This window comes from Myotis nattereri (assembly GCF_964212035.1).
Source record: "Myotis nattereri genome assembly, chromosome: 18".
In the NCBI taxonomy this organism is placed as follows: Eukaryota; Metazoa; Chordata; class Mammalia; order Chiroptera; family Vespertilionidae; genus Myotis; species Myotis nattereri.
The window spans coordinates 30,207,419-30,226,865 of NC_138093.1; the positions used below are offsets into that span (position 1 = coordinate 30,207,419).

The 19,447-nt window shown below is 51.0% G+C and overlaps 1 protein-coding gene across 1 annotated transcript in view; it reads right to left on the minus strand.

Annotated features, from left to right (window-relative positions):
* HHAT (hedgehog acyltransferase) overlaps positions 1 to 19,447 on the minus strand; it is a 159,892-nt gene that overhangs the window by 75,830 nt on the left and 64,615 nt on the right. Inside the window, exon 8 of the mRNA XM_081111940.1 lies at positions 13,293 to 13,328. Coding sequence (XP_080968066.1) covers positions 13,293 to 13,328 — 36 coding nt within the window. The remainder of the gene's footprint in view (positions 1 to 13,292; positions 13,329 to 19,447) is intronic.

Here is a 19,447-nt window from a genome sequence, read left to right on the forward strand (position 1 = left end):
GTTTTAAGGAAACTGGGAGAAAGATACCACTCAAGAGGAAACTCTCTCCAAAGGCCGGGCAACATGAGATGGTACCGGAGGTGGCCGGAGGGACTGTGGCTTGTGCTCCCTCCCAGCCCCGCATGCTGGAGACTCGCTGATAAAAGACCAGGTTGAGGGACAAGGAAGAGAGCACAGAGGACAGTAAGGAGGACAGTAAGGAGGACAGGAAGGAGGACAGGAAGGAGGACAGGAAGGAGGACAGGAAGGAGGACAGGAAGGAGGACAGGAAGGAGGACAGTAGCCACTTTTCCTTGCTGGGCTTCATAACACTTGCCGGCCTTCTCTGGTTGGAGCCCACACACACGCATACTAATGGGAACACCAGCACCGAATTTCCTGCGAGGCTTCCCCCGGCCCAGTGGGCACCATTTCCATCCCCGAGTGTCTACCGGCCAATACATGAGGTGTGTGCCATCACTTCGGTTGGTCTGTGGTTGGCCCCAAGGTTTCAGCCCCCGTGGCTGATGGGACACCCTGCTGCATCCTGCTTTCTAATAGTTACGAGGGTAGCGGAGGAAAGGCTGGCTGGCTTGAAATAGCACCAACGTCCCCTCTGAACACAGAAAACCAGAGAATTTCTTCTTCTGACACTTCCCCAAATGCCCCAGCTCGTCTCTATCTCTACCCTCCCATGGACTCCACTGATGGGTGGCCACGCCCTTGACAGGATCTCAGTCTAATTTCAAAATTTCTCAGGCCATGTGCCCCACAACTCCAGTCTCAGACATGAACTAAACCTCCCTCCTTCCTGCACAATCCCCACCTCCCCCAACCCCAGCAAAGACAGAAACTGTCCTATGCTCTCCTGGCTTGGGGAGCAGGGAAACAGACGATGTGGCAGTGTTTCTCCTCCCCTGGTGTGTGACACGCTGGTGTCCGGGTGGGGCTGAGGAGGAACAGGCAGAGAAAGGTCTTCTTCGGTGAGGGCTTATGGCCGGGACGCAGTCAGCCCACCTGTGGGCTGTCCCTGCTTCTCCAACTGGCTTCTGGTTAGTTTTCCCTTGTGGCAACGTGTCCAAATGCCAGTCTTCGAGGGAAGCCTCGGAGGAGCTCACCGCCCCCTCCCTGCTCCCCACACGTTGGGCAAAGACCCTGCTGGCCCTGGCGCAGCTTGCTCCCTGCAACGTGTCGCACGCCCCTGATGTATGACAACATAAACCGAGCTTGCTCCACTTGAAATTCTCAAGAAAAATACAGATCTAAGTGATGAATATTTTATCTGGGGAAGAAAACAACTTCAGGGCCATTTCTAATAACATGTCAACCTCAGACAGGAGTGGGCGGGAGCTGGAGAGGAATGAGGTGAAGCATGGAGAAGCCAGGGCTCCAGTGAATGAGAGGGAGAGGGGGAGGGGGAGGGGGAGGGGTGGGGTTGAAGGAGGGGGGGGCAGGGGGAGGGAAGGGGGAGAGGAGAGTGTGTTGACTAGAGGGTGAGCATTGAGGACAGCAAGAATCATCCTGTTAGGAGAGAAAGTCAAGGAAGGCTCCTCAAAGGGAATGATGAGGCTGATAGTATTTGATGACGTCCATTTACTTTCTGCTTGAGAGCAGGAAGCCAAGTCTCTCCCCGGGAACTGCTCTCAGACAAGGACAGCTGCCTCACCCAAGGGCCAGCCCCTCCCAGGAAGCAGCTGCATGCACTGACTGGTCAAGTGGGAGGCAGTTATGAATACTTTTAATGGATTTGAGAGAGAGATGTCGATTTGTTGTTCCACTTATTTATGCATTCCTGGGTTGATTCTTGTATGTGCACCGACGGGGGATGGAACCCACAACCTTGGTGCATCGGGACAAAACACTCTAAGCAACCGAGCTATCCGGCCAGAGCCGAGGGAGATGGCGATTGAGGTCCAGCCCCCTTGTCTCAGGGGAGGACAACTGTGAAGGGCATCCCAGCTCCAGAGTGGCCCGAGGGGCCCACGGAGGGTGGCCTCTGAGCTGAGAGCAGTCCACCTTCCCCTTCTTAACCCTGCTTTCCCCACTCCTTCAAAGGTGCTGGTCCCAGGGCCCTTCCCAGTAAGGAGTCTGCACTCAAACCTCCATCTGAGTCTGTCTCCCGGGTAACCCACCATGGCAGCCGGCGCGGGCACAGGCGGAGGCTTTCAAGAAGGACCTCTCAGAAGGAGGTAAGTCTGACACGCAAGTTACTTCCAGTTTTAACAAACAAAACGCTGGTTATTTGCCAAAGATGCAAGCCTTCCCCCACAGCACTCTGAAAGGCATGCGAGGCCTGGAGGAATCCACACGGAAAATTCCATCCTATTCCATACTGAGCGCCCGAGCTCTCTCGAAACGTGTTCTTGTCGCCCTCGTTCTCCGCAGCTCAGTTTATCCGGAGAAAGAACATGTCAGAGCCGTCATCGGGACACAAAGGGGGAGACAGTTACCCTCAGGGCTGGCAGTAACGCCGCGGAACGGCGTGCCTGCAAACTTCTAATACTTTTCTTCACAGTGGCCGTGGGTGCTGGAGCAGAAAGAAAGGGAACGCAACTCCTGGCATTCCAGCTGCCTGTCAGCAGGAACAGCCTGTTTCCCTAGCGGAGTCTCTTTCGGCCACTTCTCGGAAAATCCGCTCAGGCGTAGCCGCAAGGGCCTCCAGAGACAGTAAAAATACCCGGTTCACTTTCCAAAACTCCAACCTGACCGAGTTCTTCGGGGCGGCTCCTTTCTGCAGCGCCTGCCCGTCTGTTGACAAAGGCTAAAGCCTCGCCGAGGAGGTGCCTTTGTTACCCGAGCAGCCTGGGACCGATAAACCCATTTGTTCCCCCCCCCCTCAATAAATCGTTCGTTAATGTTGCTATGACATTTGAAGTTTAAAATGGTTTTATGACTTGGGGTTTAAAAAGAATTGTTCCAATACATTTCTTATAACCGAGAGGATGCCTGGCACTTTGATTAAGTGGTTCCTTGTGACGACAGAGTTTTATCTTGAATAATGATGGGGGGAAGCATTAATCACTGAAGTCACTGGAGGCTGGGCTGGGGACCAGCCGCCCGGCTGCCCCTCAGGGAATTACTCGGAAACACAACTTAAACAACAACAACAAAATACGAATGACCAACCTTCTGGAAGGGCTCGAACTTTCAGAATCACCACTAAACCTGAGCTGTCTCTAACATGGGGCAGGATCCTGAGAAGCACACGGTGCCCGGTGCCCTCCGTCCAGCAGCCCGTGGGTCGTGTGGGCAGGTATCTTCCCATTACGGCCCTGGAGAACTGTCTGGAGCTGTGGATTCTTGCCCCTCCTCACACTCGTCTTCATACAATTTCAGGGGCTCAGGGAGCCTTGCCAAGTCACCTGGGACTCCCTAGAGGACCAGGGCTCCGAAAGAAACCCCTGCAGAAGGCTCTGCCAGTCCATCTCCGTTTACAACCAACCAAATGCGTTCCCTGAAAGGCCTCACTGCCACAGGCTCAATACAGAACCCAGGAGAGCCTGGCGGTCAAGTTCTAAGCCTTCCCACTGGTGAGTGAGGTCACCTGGTCCCCGGTGCACCAAGGGGGACGGAGCCCTGGATGTGGCGCGGGAATCAGGCTGCAGCGGGACCCCTGCCCCCAACCTCTCCACCCACCTGCCTCACCAGTTCCACCAAGTCCCCTGGTTCCTGCTCTAGGTCCTTAGCTTGGACCCTGATCCACCCATTCACCCATTTGTTCTGCGTTTGTCCATTCATTCATTCATTCATTCAACTTACAAAAATGTATTAGAGATGTGCTCTTTTCCAGGCCTTGTTGTAGGCTCTGCCACTGTCCCTGTTAACCCTGGCATCCCCTTAAGCAGAGCCTCTTGAAGCATGTGGCCCTGTCCGCCATGGCACCCACCTCCAGGGCACCAACACGGGCCACCATCAGGCCCAAGGTCCCAGCTGCTTGCCTGGCCTGGGCGGCGGGGCCAGGCCCCTTTCCCGGGTGTTTGTGGGAGCCTTCCCCGAGTTTCCTGTGCCTTGGTGCTCACGGGGGAGCAGTGAGAGCAGAATGGAAACACTCGGTGAGACACTGAGCCCCAGCCCCGGGACACAATCTTGCCAGGGCTACCTCAATCTGCGGCCTATTCAAAGGAAGCAGTGGCGGGGGTAGAGAGAAGACTCGGGAGTGGAGTGGATCTGGATTCAAATCCCCTATCTGCCCGTGAGACCTCAACCACCTCGTGTTTCCTCAGTTAGGAAACAGCAACAACCCGCATTCTCTTTACTGGATTCGCACAAAGGATCTGGGGGACAGTGCTTGCAAAGACCCTGAGCACAGTGCCCGGCACTCAGTTGTTACTGTGGGGTGAGGACAGAGAGGAAGGAAGGGAAGGGAGGGGAGGGGAGGGGAGGGGAGGGAAAAATCACCTCTCCCCGCAACCATCAAAGAAAACCACGTCAATATAATATTCTGGTATATTTTTCCCAGTTTCCTTCCTAGGCAACATTGTGGGTGACTACACGTTTGCTACATCATCGTAGTTACATTTAAATTCAATTATAATTCTGATGATAAATGCTACCTGGGAGACAGGTTGTTCGGACCATCTTTTATGTACATTACAGGATTATCGCCTAAATTAGGAGTAATGAGCCCTAACAACGTGCTTCACTTATAAGTTTCATTCAGGTGCCACTGTGAGAAGAAACACCAAGCCCGCTGCCGTCTTCTGCGCCCGGAGAGGGGGGCTCAGACCCCAGGGTCGTTCACTAGACAAGTCACCTTAAGGTTGTAGTGGTGAATTAAGTGCTAAGCCTGAGGAGACTCCCACAGAGCAATCCAATCTCCACTGACTTATCACTTTTTTTTACTTCAGGAGACTTTTTTGATTAAAGGCTGCGAGGCAGTATACTTAATCCGTCCTTGATGATCTAAAAATGCCCTTGTAGCAGGAACTTTTCTTGACTGAAAGGAACAGACATGTGCTCACGTCCAAGAGGATGCATTGTAAGGACATGGGACAAACGTCAAAGGCCTCGAGGGAGCAAGAAAGGAACTGAGACAGTCACTGTGTCTCCTTGCCTGACTTCTCTGCTTCTCTCTGACCCTGCTCTCTTCCTTCTCTCTCTCTCTCTCTCTCTCTCTCTCCCTCTCCACTCTTCCTGCCTCCTCAGTCTCTGCTTCTCCTAGAGCAGTGGTTCTCAACCTTCCTAATGCAACCCTTTAATACAGTTCCTCATGACCCCCAATCATAAAATTATTTTTGTTGCTACTTCATCACTATAATTTTGCTACTGTTATGAATCATAATGTAAATATCTGATATGCAGGATGTATTTTCATTGTTACAAATTGACCATAATTAAAGCATAGTGATTAATCACAAAAACAATATATAATTATATATGTGTTTTCTGATGGTCTTAGGTGACCCCTGTGAAAGGGTCGTTCGACCCCCAAAGGGGTCGCGACCCACAGGTTGAGAACCGCTGTCCTAGAAGGTTTGCCTGCACATCGTCTGACTTGCCATGGTGCCAACGACACCCTCATCTCTGCGACTTTCTGGCTCCAGCCCTCAGTACCAACCGAAACATTGTCTCTATCCCAAAAGCCTTGAAGAAGAATCTAGTTGGCCCAGCTCATCTCTACTTTCCAGATCTTAAATCACAGGTTACGCCCTACCTGTGTCCACTCCTGGCCCAGTGAGGTTAGCTGGAGGCCCAGGGCTCAGGGACCCCTTCAGGGGGAGGGAGCCCAGGAGAAGAGGCTTGACCATAGCCGACACCCTAGAGCGTTCTGAGAGCAGTCCTCCTGTTGCCTTCATGCATTAACACACTTCCTTCCACTGGACGCGATATTGCTGAGCCACCATCTGTTCCTCTCAGCACTCAGTCGGCGTCGTTTCACTGTGTCTGCCGCGAAGGGTCTCCAAGCTGACGTTTGACATCGTTTTGCTCCTTATCCATCACCTGTCTTCTGCTTGGATTCTTGTACAGCATCTTCCTTTGTTCAGAAATCTCAAAATTATGGCGCTTGTGCCTTCACACGGCTCCTTTCCTGTGTATTGTGTCTGTAGTATGGTCAGCCCTTTCAAGCCCAGGCCATTTTTCTTTATTGTTACAATTGCTTCTGCTCTCCTGATTCTGGTTTCATCTTCAGGAACTTCAACCGTCCCACAGTCATTCCTCAGAGCTGCTGTTTTCTCTCATCAGATTCTCCCCTTTCTTTTCTCCACACTCTGGAAAGCATCTCCAGGCTGCCTTCCACGCACGCGTCCATGTTCTGAGGGCCGATTCCCATCTGCACCCTCTCCAAAGCGGATCTTAATTGTGTGCCTGCATCCTTACTTTCCTGTAATTCCTTCTTATTTCACCTCACTCCATATTCTTCCCTTTTTTTATCTTCTACGATGGCTTGTCATTCCTATTTCTGTTATGCCACATTTTATCTCATACTGCGGAGAGTAAAGCATTTTTAAAGTATTTCTCCTCCTTTTACACTAACTCACTTCACAGGGGTGCTCTTCTCTGAGACTTGGGGTGATATGCCCTGTACTTTATAATGGATTTTTTTCAACGATTACATATTATTTTTTTCTCTACATAAATCTTTAAGTGAGGTAAAATATAGTATCTATCAACAACTTGATATCTATCAAAAAAGAATATATTTCTTTTACTGTTTATATTAATACTGGACATCATATTTCAGGGATAGAAATAACTCATTTACATGATGTACAATAAGAGCAAATTGTGGCATATAATGAATCCATTCTCATCAAAGTCTATATGGAGAAAAAAGAAGAATACAAAACATATACACCCACTTAAAGAAAAATCTTAATTAAAAAAAGAGCAAATCATTTAAAGATTTTATAGTACCGCTACAAAATTTTACAATATCACTACAAAAAACAATACAAAATCCGCCCCCCCCAAAAAAATTACAGAACCACCGCACAGCTCTTTGTAAAATAAATAACGAGGACTTCAAATGACTGTAGTTTCTCAAAAAAAGAGGACGTTCGTTGCCTTTCACTGTGTTCTCTGCCTTCTTAGTGGTCCAATCTTCCTCTCAGGCGACTCACGTGAAGAACAGACCAGGTGCCAGCACAGTCCCACCCCCGTTTCTCACGGTCTCCTTTCCTGGAGGGAGGGGGCCTACCCCACTTCCTTGCTCCTCGGCCCCATTCGCCAGCATGACGCATTAAAGTGGCAATTCCCGACGTGTTGGCAGGGCCCTTTGTGTCTGCCCTGTCACCTCCAGCAGTGATTGTGGAGGATGGAGGACGGGTACACCCCGCCGACAGGCCAGCCCCACCGCCCTGCATCCTGTCCACTTATCGTGTTGCTACTGGAGTCTCCACAGCGGGGCAGAAAGAAGGGAGGGAGAGGGAATGCAACAGTTGCACTGGGACAAAGCCAACTACTATGTTTGCGGGGAGGGCAGCCCACTTTTCTGGTGAGAACAGAACCTGCCTTTCTGAACTGCTGGGACAGACATGAGGGCACGGCCAGCATCCGTGGGCCACCGACTTCCTTTTTCGGGCCAGTTCCAAGGGCCGTGTTAAAAGAAATTTCTCATGGGGCCTGATGACAGGCAGAGTCCCAGGCTTACTTTCCGGGTTTTCTTGTGCTCATCTTCTTCAGTTTTTTTTAGACATGATTATAGGCAACCGGGGAGGCTGTATCAGAGGCCACGGACAGACGTCATTTTAAACTTGAGGCCACCTTTTCCGCATCCTCTTTCAGCTACAGTTCAAAGCCAGACGTGGTATTTCTTTTTCAGCAGGTGGTTCTCGACCAGGAGCAGATCTCCTCCACCCACCCCGCCCGCCGGGGACACCTGCACTTTCTGCTGGCATTTCTGGTGTCACCACTGAGGGTACTACTGGCATTTAATGAGCAGAGGCCAGAGATGCTGCTAACCACCCGCCGGGCAAAGGGCAGCCCCCCAACAATTAGCTGGTCCCACATGTGAGTAGCCCCAAGCTGGAGAAACCCCACCTTCTCCCAAATGCCCCCCCTCAAACACTAGCCCCTGGGGGGTTATATGACAGGTGCCTTGGCTATTCTCCCCATCACCCATATCAGCCCCACATCCGTTATCTGAATGCCCAGTGACATCACTAGCTTTCTGTTCATTGGGACACACAGGTCCTTTTCCAGCTCAAACGGGAAGGAAAGGCTTCTGCCCCCTTTGGTCTTCCCACGACGTGACGCAGCACGGGCGGGACCCAGTCACTAATGGGAGGGACCCAGTCACGAATGGGAGGGACCCAGTCACTAATGGGAGGGACCCAGTCACTAATGGGAGGGACACAGTCACTAATGGGAGGGACACAGTCACTAATGGGAGGGACCCAGTCACTAATGGGAGGGACACAGTCACTAATGGGAGGGACCCTATCACGAATGGGAGGGACACAGTCACTAATGGGAGGGACACAGTCACTAATGGGAGGGACACAGTCACTAACAGGGGAGGCTGCAAAGCCCAGTCCACCGGCAGTAACGTGGCGCCGAGCCAGCATGACTGGGACGGCCACGCTGGGGTGGAAACGGCAGACAGCTGGCTCTCCCCGTTGGAAACTGGAGAGAACTGGACACAGTCTTTCTTATCAGTGTGCCAAGCGCTTCGAAGAGCTGCTGTGAAACTCATCTCAAAACCCCAGCAGTGGCTGTGAGCCACCCACCAGGCAGCACCAGGGGTCCGAGGCTCCGGGCTGGTGAGTGGGATGGGGAGGGTCTGTGGGCTGAAATGTCTTCATTTCAGCAAATGTCTTCCAGTCATTTACATAGTTTATAGCAGAGGCTGTACAGATGAGCTTACTAAAGCTCTAAAAGCATAATCCCCAATTTAAAAGAAAACATTTGTCCCAGGAATTCCACAACTTTATGGCAGTTAGTCCTCGGCAGTCAGAGGGCCAGGAGCAGGCAGTGGCTGATGGACAGGTATCTGCTCCCTGCCCCTCTGAGCGGCTGTGTGAGTGAGGGACCTGCCCCGGCTGGAATCGCCCCGTGCACCCCCACACTGCTCTTCCAGGCTCCGAGGCTCAGAACGGAGGGCGTCAGGCTGTTGGCTTTCAGATTCCACAGTGTTTTTCTTTTCAGTGGCCTGGTCACTACTGAAACCAGCTAGCAACGACGCCTTATTGCTGCTGGTCTGGTTTCATCTGGAACACTGTATATTTTGCCTGCGTTTTAACTCTCGGAAATACACCCATGGGTATGCTATATATCTAGGGATTCCCGCCTACCCCCACATAATTTTCAGCCAAAACCTTTGCTATATTTCCCATGCAGATACAGCACAAGGAGGGACAGACACACACACACACACACACACACACACACACAGCAAGAGCATCCCTCTAAGTGGCTTCTGTGATAAAAGGCCAGTCCACGCCTAAATCTGATGTGTGGATATAGCTATCTGTACATCAGTGACCGGCCTTCCTTCCACGATCCCTCCCCCAACCTCAGGGATTCCAGCCAATGTCCAGCGAATCATCAGCTATGAAAGAAAGATTATTTTTATACGCCTATTAAAATTTCTACTACCTGCTACATTTCTACTACTCCTTGGAAACAGGCTATGTTTTTTCCACCTTAGGAAAGAGCATGAAGAAGTCATCATGCTGCCCAGCCCCTCGCCCGACAGGATTAGAGCAACAGGCTGGTGATTGACCTTACAGTACGTTACCATGGTCCCGAATTCTCTCTCATGGCTCATCTCACGCAGTCCTGGTGAAACCCTGGATTCAGTCCGTCTTCCCTGGCAGATAAGAAAGTGAGACTGGCACAGGCACAGGCACGACAGGTGGCAGAGGTGCCGGCGTCTGAGGCCGAGTCCTGGAACCCAGAGCCCTAGGCCCAGCCGCAGGCCTCCTCCGGGCTAGGAGGGCATCTTTCCACTGGTTCTGCCCCCAGAGGCCTCTGTGCCCTCCTGTGGCGCCCCAACAGATCTGGGCAACCGCACAAAAGCCGGCGGCTGGTCAGGAAGACTAGTTAAGGACACGTGATGCAATGCCAAGCCTCTTCCAGAGAGTGACTTCCAAAAGTGCATCCCGCGGAGAGCACGTCCTCGGAGAGAAAGCAAAGAGGGGTTCACCCCGTCCAGACAGCCCTTGCAGGTGGCTGGGAAGTCAGTCACAGTGGGCGTGCTTCTGTGAGGATCTCAGGATGCTTGGGATCAGGAAATGTAGACCCCCTCTATCTGGGCTTCCTCTAGGAATTCCATCATCGCTTAGATACACAGGAAGTAGGAGATGTAGGAGATTTGCTGAGTGGGGGGTGGGAGGGATGTTTTATAAAAAGAGCATGAAATTAAACAAACAAATAAACTACAAAACCCTGTGGGGAAAATGCATCTATCTCTGCTCTGTGTGGTGTGAGTAATCATCACCCCATGCCCGCAGACATCCGAGATAAATGTGACAGGAGCACACGGACCCAGCAGGGCACCAGGGCGGTGGCCCGGCATGAAGCCTGCAGGAAGAATCATTAGGCTGCGCGTGAGCCGGCAGGGCCGGGAGGAAGTCGGTTGCCCGCAGGTGCCTGCTCAGTGGTATGTAGGAGAGAAACACCTCGGAGAGCATGCAACTAATGAAGGCCCCAGCAGGTGTGGGGAGACCTGCTTCGGCTTTCCGCCAAAGGCTGGCATTGCCAAGGCCCCGCGGTCCCTATGGGGCTGACAGGCAGCTACAATGTCCCCATCGCCTTCTCCCCAGTCTCTTCCCCAACCCCACCTCCCACAGCGACGTTAGGAACCAGCATTCCGCATGGAAACTAAGCCTTCTTTTGCTCTTAGAGTCAGGGTTGATTTCTCAGAAATTTCACAAAATTTCCTGAAACCAAATGAGCAAACTCTTAATTTCCTTATTAGAGAAAGTCAGGGATACCAAAGCCACAGAAACTCTCTCAGCCTTGCTTATCCTGTAGCTTCGTTGGCAGGATTACAGAACCCTTTTAAAGATCCCGATTTAAAGCAGCGAAGGCATCACTGCGTTTCGTGGCCTCGGACACGTCCCTGTGGGTAGATGCATCCAGCGGCCGGACCACAGACCCGCCCCTCTCCTTTCCCTGTTACACTTGCAGTGAGCGTAGCTCTCTTCTCCCTCGTGTGTATATAACCAGCCAACTGGCAAGGGGGGTGCGAGCAGAATTTCCAGGGTCCCCATCCTGCCGGCATTATTGGAATAAACGCTCATATGTTATTCAACCCCGTCTCTGCTTACTTTGGCTCACGTAGTGACAGGCGGCCTTGGACCCATTGTGTCCGGTTTCCATGGGAGGGAGGATGAGAGACCTGGTCACAGAGACTGGGCGTGGCTGCAGGAAGGGGAGACCGACCTCTCACTCCCCAGCTGGATGCACCAGGAACATGCTATCTGCTCTGCCTACCAGACCGGGGGGGGGGGGGGGTGGGGGGGGGACTGCCGAGAGGCGGCAGGGCCGAAGAAGCCTCCCTCTCCCCCTGCTTGGTTCACGGAACGCAGATGAAGGGGACTCGCTAGAGCATCTCACCAGCACCCACGAAGAAGGGCGAGAAGATCCCAGCACCCGTTTATCACCGGGACTTAACCGCTCCTCCCTCCTCCCCACCCGACAAGACAGGGCTGGAGCCCAGGAGGAAAGGAAGGAGGGTCCAGGGGGAGACCACAGACCACGCCGCCTCCCCACTTCCAGTCACACGCCACAGCCTGGAAAGGGCAGGCGCAGGGAAAGCTCTAGATCGAACGTCCGTTTCTCTCAGGACGGTATTCCAGGATATGCCCAAGGGAGCGGCACGTCTAGGTAGGCTCAATTATTTGTTGGATAAATGACTAGACAGCTTCTTATTAAGCCTCACCCTCCTTGTCCTTTTTGCCCCGTTTCATTCATTCACCCCACCACAGACGTCTGTTAAGTTGGCACTACATACACCGTGCCATCATAGAGAGGTGGTTAGGACATGTTCCCTGCCCTCGAGAAAGGGACCAGAGAACCTAAGGAAAGTACAAGCTTGCATCCTCGACAAGGACTGATGAGAACAGTAGCACGGCAGTCGGACAGACTCAGAGCACCAAAGACACAAACTCGGAAATCCAGCCTGCTCCCTGCAGCACACACCCAGACAGCTTGTCCTCATCACTTTCCATATGGAATTCCCATGCCCACCCCAGTCCTCTATCCCTCCTGCTGGAATGCATCTCCTACACCCCTGATGTGTCACAGGGAGCGGTACATACACTGTGTGCAACGTCCTGGAGAAAGCCAGGACAGTCCATCGTCCTCGGGTCTGGGGTGCATGGGAGGGATTTCAAGGCGCAGCCCAGGACAAGGCCCTGGACGCGGTGCTATGGCCTTACGGGGAACACCGCCATATGTAATCCAGCACAGAGGCGATGCAGCTGATTTAGGATAAAGGCAATGCCGATTATGTCCACTTCCCCGAGAGAGCATCTCATCACAGGGAGATGGTCACGCAGGCGGAGAACTGACCCACCCTTCCCAGGAGTCACACGGGGTTCGCAGACTATTTAAGAGCAGACTCTCAGTCAGAATTAATTCGCATTTAGAGTCACACGTTTGCAGAAAGCTCATCACTCGACATGATTTCTGGTTTCCTTCTAATCTTCAGCTTACACTCCTTCCACAACCATTATTGCTTCCCACATATATTTTTGACAGGCATTTTAATGATAATTTTCACCTCCGTTAGATGAATACATGCTCAATATTAAAAAAAAAAAAAATCTGGAAAATACACCAAAGTTGAAAGCAGAAAAAAAAATCTCAGGCATATTCTTACCCACATTATTAATATTCTGGTATATTTCCATTTAACCTCTGTTTGATTTAACAGCTACTTGGAATTAATATGCTCCATAAGCCAACTCTGGTAAAAATCACCAAATAAACTAGGATATAAACTGCCATCTGTAATCTTTCAATTACTTACGACTGTAAAACAACCAGTAGATTCCATTTAAAAAGCTTAAACTCAGTGGGGAAACTGGCGAAGGGGGCTGTTTGATACGTGAATACAAGCTGGTGCTCTTCTGTCTGTCTTTCCAGGTGCCCAGTGGGTGGAATCAAGCTTGTTCAAACTCTCGTGTAACTGTCACTTCAGATGCAAACCCCTCTAACCATGAACTTCCTTTCGCTTGTCTGTGAAGGCTAATCCCGTGTGATCCTGGGAAAGCGCGGAAACACAGGGTGCGCGTGGTGTTTCCGTGACAAGTGGACCGCTGCCCGCATTGATCGAGATACTGAGCGGGGATTTCATTTTCCTGTCGGCCCGCCCTGACAGGCATGCTCCTCAGTGATACCGAAAATAGAAACTCCTGGCTTACCTGATTAAGAAATCATGGAGGCCAACGTCAAAATACCTGTTCAAAGGAGACACAGACAAGCATATCAGTGGAAGATGTTGACGGAAATGGGGAACGTGGCAAAAAACAAACAGACGTAAATTACATTCAGAGCACGGGGGATAAAAGGACTACTCTGTGATGGCTGTTCTCGAAGTTCGGCCTCTGGAGCAGCCAGCAGCATCGCGGAACCTGCTGCACATGCAGACCCCCAGGCCCCGCCTCAGCCCCAGCGATGAACCTGAACGCGTCCCCCAGGCAACGCTGATGCAGAACCACTGCTCTCTGGTGGCAAACGTGTCCGCAAGTCTCAGCTCTCTCTAGGAATTAAGGCCCTGGGTGTGGAGGGCCCAGGTACCTTCCATTTTTCCAACAGGTGAGTCCTTTTGGAACACTAGTTGTCTTAAATGTTCATTCTCTCAAAAATCAATCAAATATATTTAAATATACTTGACACCACACTGGCCAAAGGGGAGCACAGGCGCGGGGAAGGCTCCGCTGTGGTCTCCCTGCTCCTCGCAGCCAAGTCCCTGCAGCTTTCCACCAGGGAGAGCAACCTAGTCCCCATCTGGCTCAGCCGAGGAGGGTGGGAATAGAGCAGCTCCCCGTACCTGCTGGTGTGTCTCCCATTGAGCTGGACCTCACACCAGGCATCCAGTAAGCCAAGGGGGAGGGCAGGGGGGAAGGCTTTCAGCCACTAAATTTCCTGAGTCTCTATAAAGAGCAATGATTGTATGGTCCCCCTCCCCACCAGACTGGCCTCCTGGGTTAGTGATCTGCCTGAGTGAAGCCCGAGTTAATGCCTTCTCTACGGACAATGAGCACTGGACACAGGAACTCACCCTGGAGTGGGGTCTGACTCTCCCTGGTGGCCAGCTCCACCCCTACGCGTGTCCCAGGAGCACCCAGCCTGCCCGGCACCTCAGCCCAGCACCTCAGCCCACCAGCCATATGGCAGGCGACAACTGACATTAAAACAGGATTCCTCGTGCGAATCTTTAAATGGCAAGGTTCTTTTATGTCCTCAAGCATCTATTTGAAGATCACAGACATGCGGTAGGTGAGAACAGAGAAACAAAGCCTCTATAAAATGTACCACTTTCCCGTTTTTAGATACTCAGTTCAGGGGCATTTAAGTACAGTCACATCGTTGTGCAACCATCACCACCACCCACCTCCAGCACTTTTCTCTCTTCCTCGAGTGAGGCCCTAGGTTTCCTCTTCACCAGCGTAAAGCTGATTTCGGCTCCTTCCAAGGGGCTCGGGAGTGGGGCTCTGCTGAAAGGCCATGTCTTTAAACACGAGCAAACCAATGAAGTCTCTAGAAATATGTACTCATTCGTTTTCCTGTACAGATAGATGGAGCTAGACTAGGAACGAAATAAACCTTTTCTTTCTTTCTTTCTTTTTAGAATTGTATACCAGGCACTGTGCTAGGCACATTATCTCTTTTAATCCTCACAACCAACCCTGCAAGATGGGTTCCTGTTTTATAAAGCCACATGTCCTCATCCCCAGCTACATAGCTAGTAAACTGAGGAGTCGGGATCTAGCTCCGCGTACCAAGTGCCGAAGACTGTGCTTATTCCCTTCATGGATCCAGCCGCTAACGCATTTAACCAATATTTACCATGTGCTTCCAAGGTGCCAGGTAGTGGGAAGTCAGCAATGCACAGCACATAACCCCTGGCAAAGAATGGCAAAGTCAACAAGATTTCCCACAGTGATCAACATCAAACGTTCTCTCCCTTCGTGGACTGCAGACTCCTTGGGGGCACCAAGCAAATTCTCAATATCTGTTGCCTTGGCACGTGTAGCTCAGTTGGTTGGGCATCCTCCCATGCACCAGAGGATGAGGGCACAAGCCGGGGTTGCAGGCTCCGTCCCTGGCAGGGGATGTGCAGGAGGCACCCAATTGGTGTTTCACTCTCACATAAATGTTTCTCTCTCCCCCTCTCCCTTCCTCTCTCTCTAAAAATAAAAAATAAATACCTGTTGAGTGAACCAACATCTGAATGATACATGGTACTAAGGCACCAACGCCTCTGTCTGCTCTGGCAGTTTTCACTGTACACTGCAGTTTGAAGACAAAATAACTCAAAAGTAGTTATTTAACACACCAACTTTTACATGGAAATACATAAGATCAACACCAACAGACAGAAATGGGGTTTCGCCTCTGAAATAAGATACCTATCAAACTGTAGCACAACTATTCCCATCACCTTTTAAGAAAACAATCTCTCCCACTACCAGCCCACACATAAGCCAGATTTCTTTATTTGGACACATAAGCAATCCTGTGCATATAATTCTTGGCTCCTTCCAAAAACTGAAAACGGGAAATCTTTTGCATGTGTGAGTGATATGAAAGTTGTGTTGTCTGAACGTCAAATGGACAGCGGCAATGGGCAGTGGCTTTCAGCTTGATGCTGTATACCTATAAGGAACGTGCTAACAAGTCACAAGGTCCTAACGAGGCAGGGCACTGCCCATCGAGGATGAGTGCAAGCCTGAGCTAAAAGGGTGTTTAGAGGAGACTGAACCATCAGATGAAACTGGAATGGGTGACCTTACAGGTTCCATCTGGCCTCAGCCTTCCTGTTATAGTCCCTTTCGGGAAGCATCTTTAAGAGTGAATTCTAACTCCCACAGCAGCGTTCTTGCCCGATAACCACCAGAAATTAGAGGACAGTGCCTGGGCTGAGGCAGCCCTGATGGTGGAACCTCACAGTGCATCAAAATGAGGCTCATGGCGCCTGGCAAGATGGTACTGAACATGTTTACTCACGGAGCCACACACTTACATATCCCCGGAGTTTAGCAGCCCCTCTGACAGAGGAGGGGTCAGGCCCACACAGCATGTCCGTGGCAGAACGCAGACCTGAACCCACAGTAGGTCCCAGGATTTGTTCTGTTCTTCCAGGTTGACTGGCTCTGGGAGAGCTGGTCCTTCTCCCCAGGCTGACCTTGGCTGTTTGGGAGCTAGAGTTATAAGAGGCAATGGACTGGGGCCAGAACCTGCACATGTCACACAACCAGTGAGCCAAGTTTCCAATCCACAGCTCTTATGGCTGCCGATCATGACACATGCAAGACAGTATTTACATAAAGTTCCACATTCGGATCTCAATCCTTCTCTTGATTTCCATTTACAACCTTCAGAGGTTGTATCCCATTAGTGGGCTGCCAAACTCATGGTGTTGTGAGGCATTTAAAAAAAATGCTAGCATTTGTCCACACTAGTAGAGCTGCAAAAGAATTGATTATGTATCTCTGTGCTCACTACACCCCACACCTGGAGGGTCACTCTCAATTTCAGAGCCTACTCAAAGAGAGCCTGACAAAGAGGAGAATGTTTGGAGGGTACCAACCAGGATGAGGGGATCGGAAAGCATACTGTTGGAGGGGATGACACAGGAAACCAGGTAAGTTTAATATGGACAAGCAATGGGTCAGAAAACATGATGGAGTAATTGCATTTTCAGGTAGATTTAGTGTGATTGTGATTATAACCAAATGGGCTGCCTTGGAAAGTTTCCTGTCACTAGATCAGATTCCCTTGATAACATCTATCCATCAATCCATCCATGCACCCATCCCTCCATCCATCCATCTGCCCATGCATGCAGCATTTGTGAGCAGTGACTATCTAGAAATGATCATGTTGTAATCCCTCTTTCACTGTGGGCGGGGGGAGGGGGAGCAGCGCCGAGGGAAGACCTACAAGTGAACAGGCCATTACTGCAGCGTGTGATCAGTGGTGGGTCAGAGGAAGACGTGGAGCATGGGAACCTGTGAAGTGAGAGAGTGACGTCCAGGTGGGCTGTTCAGAGTAAGGGATCCTTGACCTGGGCTGAGCGTTGAAGGTTGTGGAAGAGTTGGCCAAAGGATGAGCTGGTGAATATAGAGGATGTAGATAGATGAGAGTGTGTGAGTGAATGAGTGTGTGTGATGACACTGCAGGCAAAGGAAGCAGAGACAAGAGGAAATGAGTCTCATGGGGAGACGGGGGGGGGGGGAGTTATCTGTAAATAGTTGGGTATGACTGAGGGCAAGGGCATAGGGGCAGAGGCCAACTGAGAGCAGGGCAGAAATAATCATGGTAATCGTGAATGTTTATTGGGTGTTCAATATGTGTTAGACCTCATCTAGTCCTCCCAGCCGCCCTGGCAGGACTGTATCATCGCTCCCGTCTCCAGTTCACAGGGGGGGCAGCGGAAGCCCAGAGAGGGCAGTAACTCACCTCAGGGTTCTCAGCTGGAAAGTGGCTGAGGCGACACCCTAACCCGGGAAGTGAGGCTCAGAGCCCACGGGGGTCAGCGTGCCTTCATACTGCCTCTCCGAAAATGCTCATATGTCATGGGAGTTTACAGTCCATCCTAAGGGCACTGGGGAGCCATTAAACCCATTTAAGCAAAGGAATGGCTGGACAGAGATTTGCCTTCTAGGAAGATCCCACCTGGCTTCCGTGACGCAGTGAGGAGGGGCAGGGTGAGGTGGAAAGGCAGGTGTGGGAGATGGCGGTGGTCTTGCTGAGAGGGGCCTGAGCCAGGCCTGAACCAGCAGGGATGGAGGTCACGGCGGACCTCCCATTTCTTCCCTCTTCCAATCAAGGACTTCACTTAACCTCCTAAAAACGGTATCTTTGGACAAGGTCTGTGAGATGGCTGCATAAGGAAGAAGCTTAAACACATACTGGCTGGGTTTTGTTGTTTTATTGGGGAGTTTTTGTCTTGTTTTGTTTTCTGCCTGATGCTCCTCACAACGTGTTATTTTCATCTTCTGGTGTGAAAATATTGGTTTTGTAATTTCATACTTTAAGCATTTTTCCAAATCGAAAGTGAAAATCTCCACTGTGGAACATCTTTCTTAGCAGATAAAGTCTCCACCCTCCCTACTACTGAGTCTACACTTGACAGAAATGAAGACGTGACACCCAGGTTAAATGCCGCGGACCTCAATTCAGATTTCCAGCAAAATCCACCATCAGGTCAGGGTGGCTGTTTCACTCCCTTGGTGAGAACATTCGCTTTGACTAATAGTCTCATTAAGGAGTTTTCCCCGAGGACACGCGGTCATGTCAAGCCTGGAAAGTCCTCTGGGTGGTTTGATTCAGCCAGAATACCGACCCGTAGGTGAGCAGGGCATTCTCTGGTGATATGAGAGCCTCCATCTTCATGTCCATGGGGCTCTCCCCTGGAGAATGCTCCGGGAACCAAGTCTAGGAAGGGCGCTTCAACTCCAAATGGAGGTGCCCCAGGAAATCAGTAGAGACATGACGACTCATTTTAACCTGTGGTCATTCCTTCCAGAGGAGTACCTGCGGAGGCTGAAATGCTCAGAGGTACCTTTTCTTTCTTTAGAAAATGCTGAAGGCCAGGAGTTTCCTCCTGACTTAACAAGTCACTTTTTCTTCCCTCATCTAGAACACTATTTGGTCCATTCCAGCCCAATGTAACTCGAAGTCCTGAGTAGGCTATGAGCCTGGGAGTCCCCTTTATCAGACTTCAGGGAGCAAAGATCAGGTGCCAAACCTGGATTGACTAAGGGGCCATGGTACTGGTGACCAGATCTCGAAACTGTGTTTCAGACGCATCGCGGACTGAAACAGGGTTACTGTTCTTGTTAAAATGGGCTCATAAGATTATTCGCTTCCTTCTGTATCTCAGTGGTTAGTAGAGGCTCCAAGATAGGACATGGAAAAATCTTCAAGGACTGTGCCTCCTACGGATACGCCCACGCGGCTGATTTGAAATAACAGTGAGTGATGTAACGCCTTTCCCAGGGGAGTGGCTCTCTCTAGACCACTAAGGACAGAGACCTGGAAGTGACATGGGATGAGCCCTCTTTAAGGAGAGGCATGCATTCCAAGTCCAGGGAAGAACTCTTCTGTGTCCCTACAGGAAATGGTGTTGATCCTCTTCCATCGCTAAAAACCCCTCCTGGTTGCTCTTTATTGTTTTGAAGTATCACCCAATTCTGGGCATCGCCTCCCTTGCCGAATCCTCACAGTTCTGTAACCTACTTTGTTCTCACCCTTGATCCCAGGCCCCTCCCTCTGTCCACAGACCAGCTTCCTTGCCATCTGAGCTGACTCTCAAGCTATTCCTGAGCCACACAGGTGCCCGGCATGG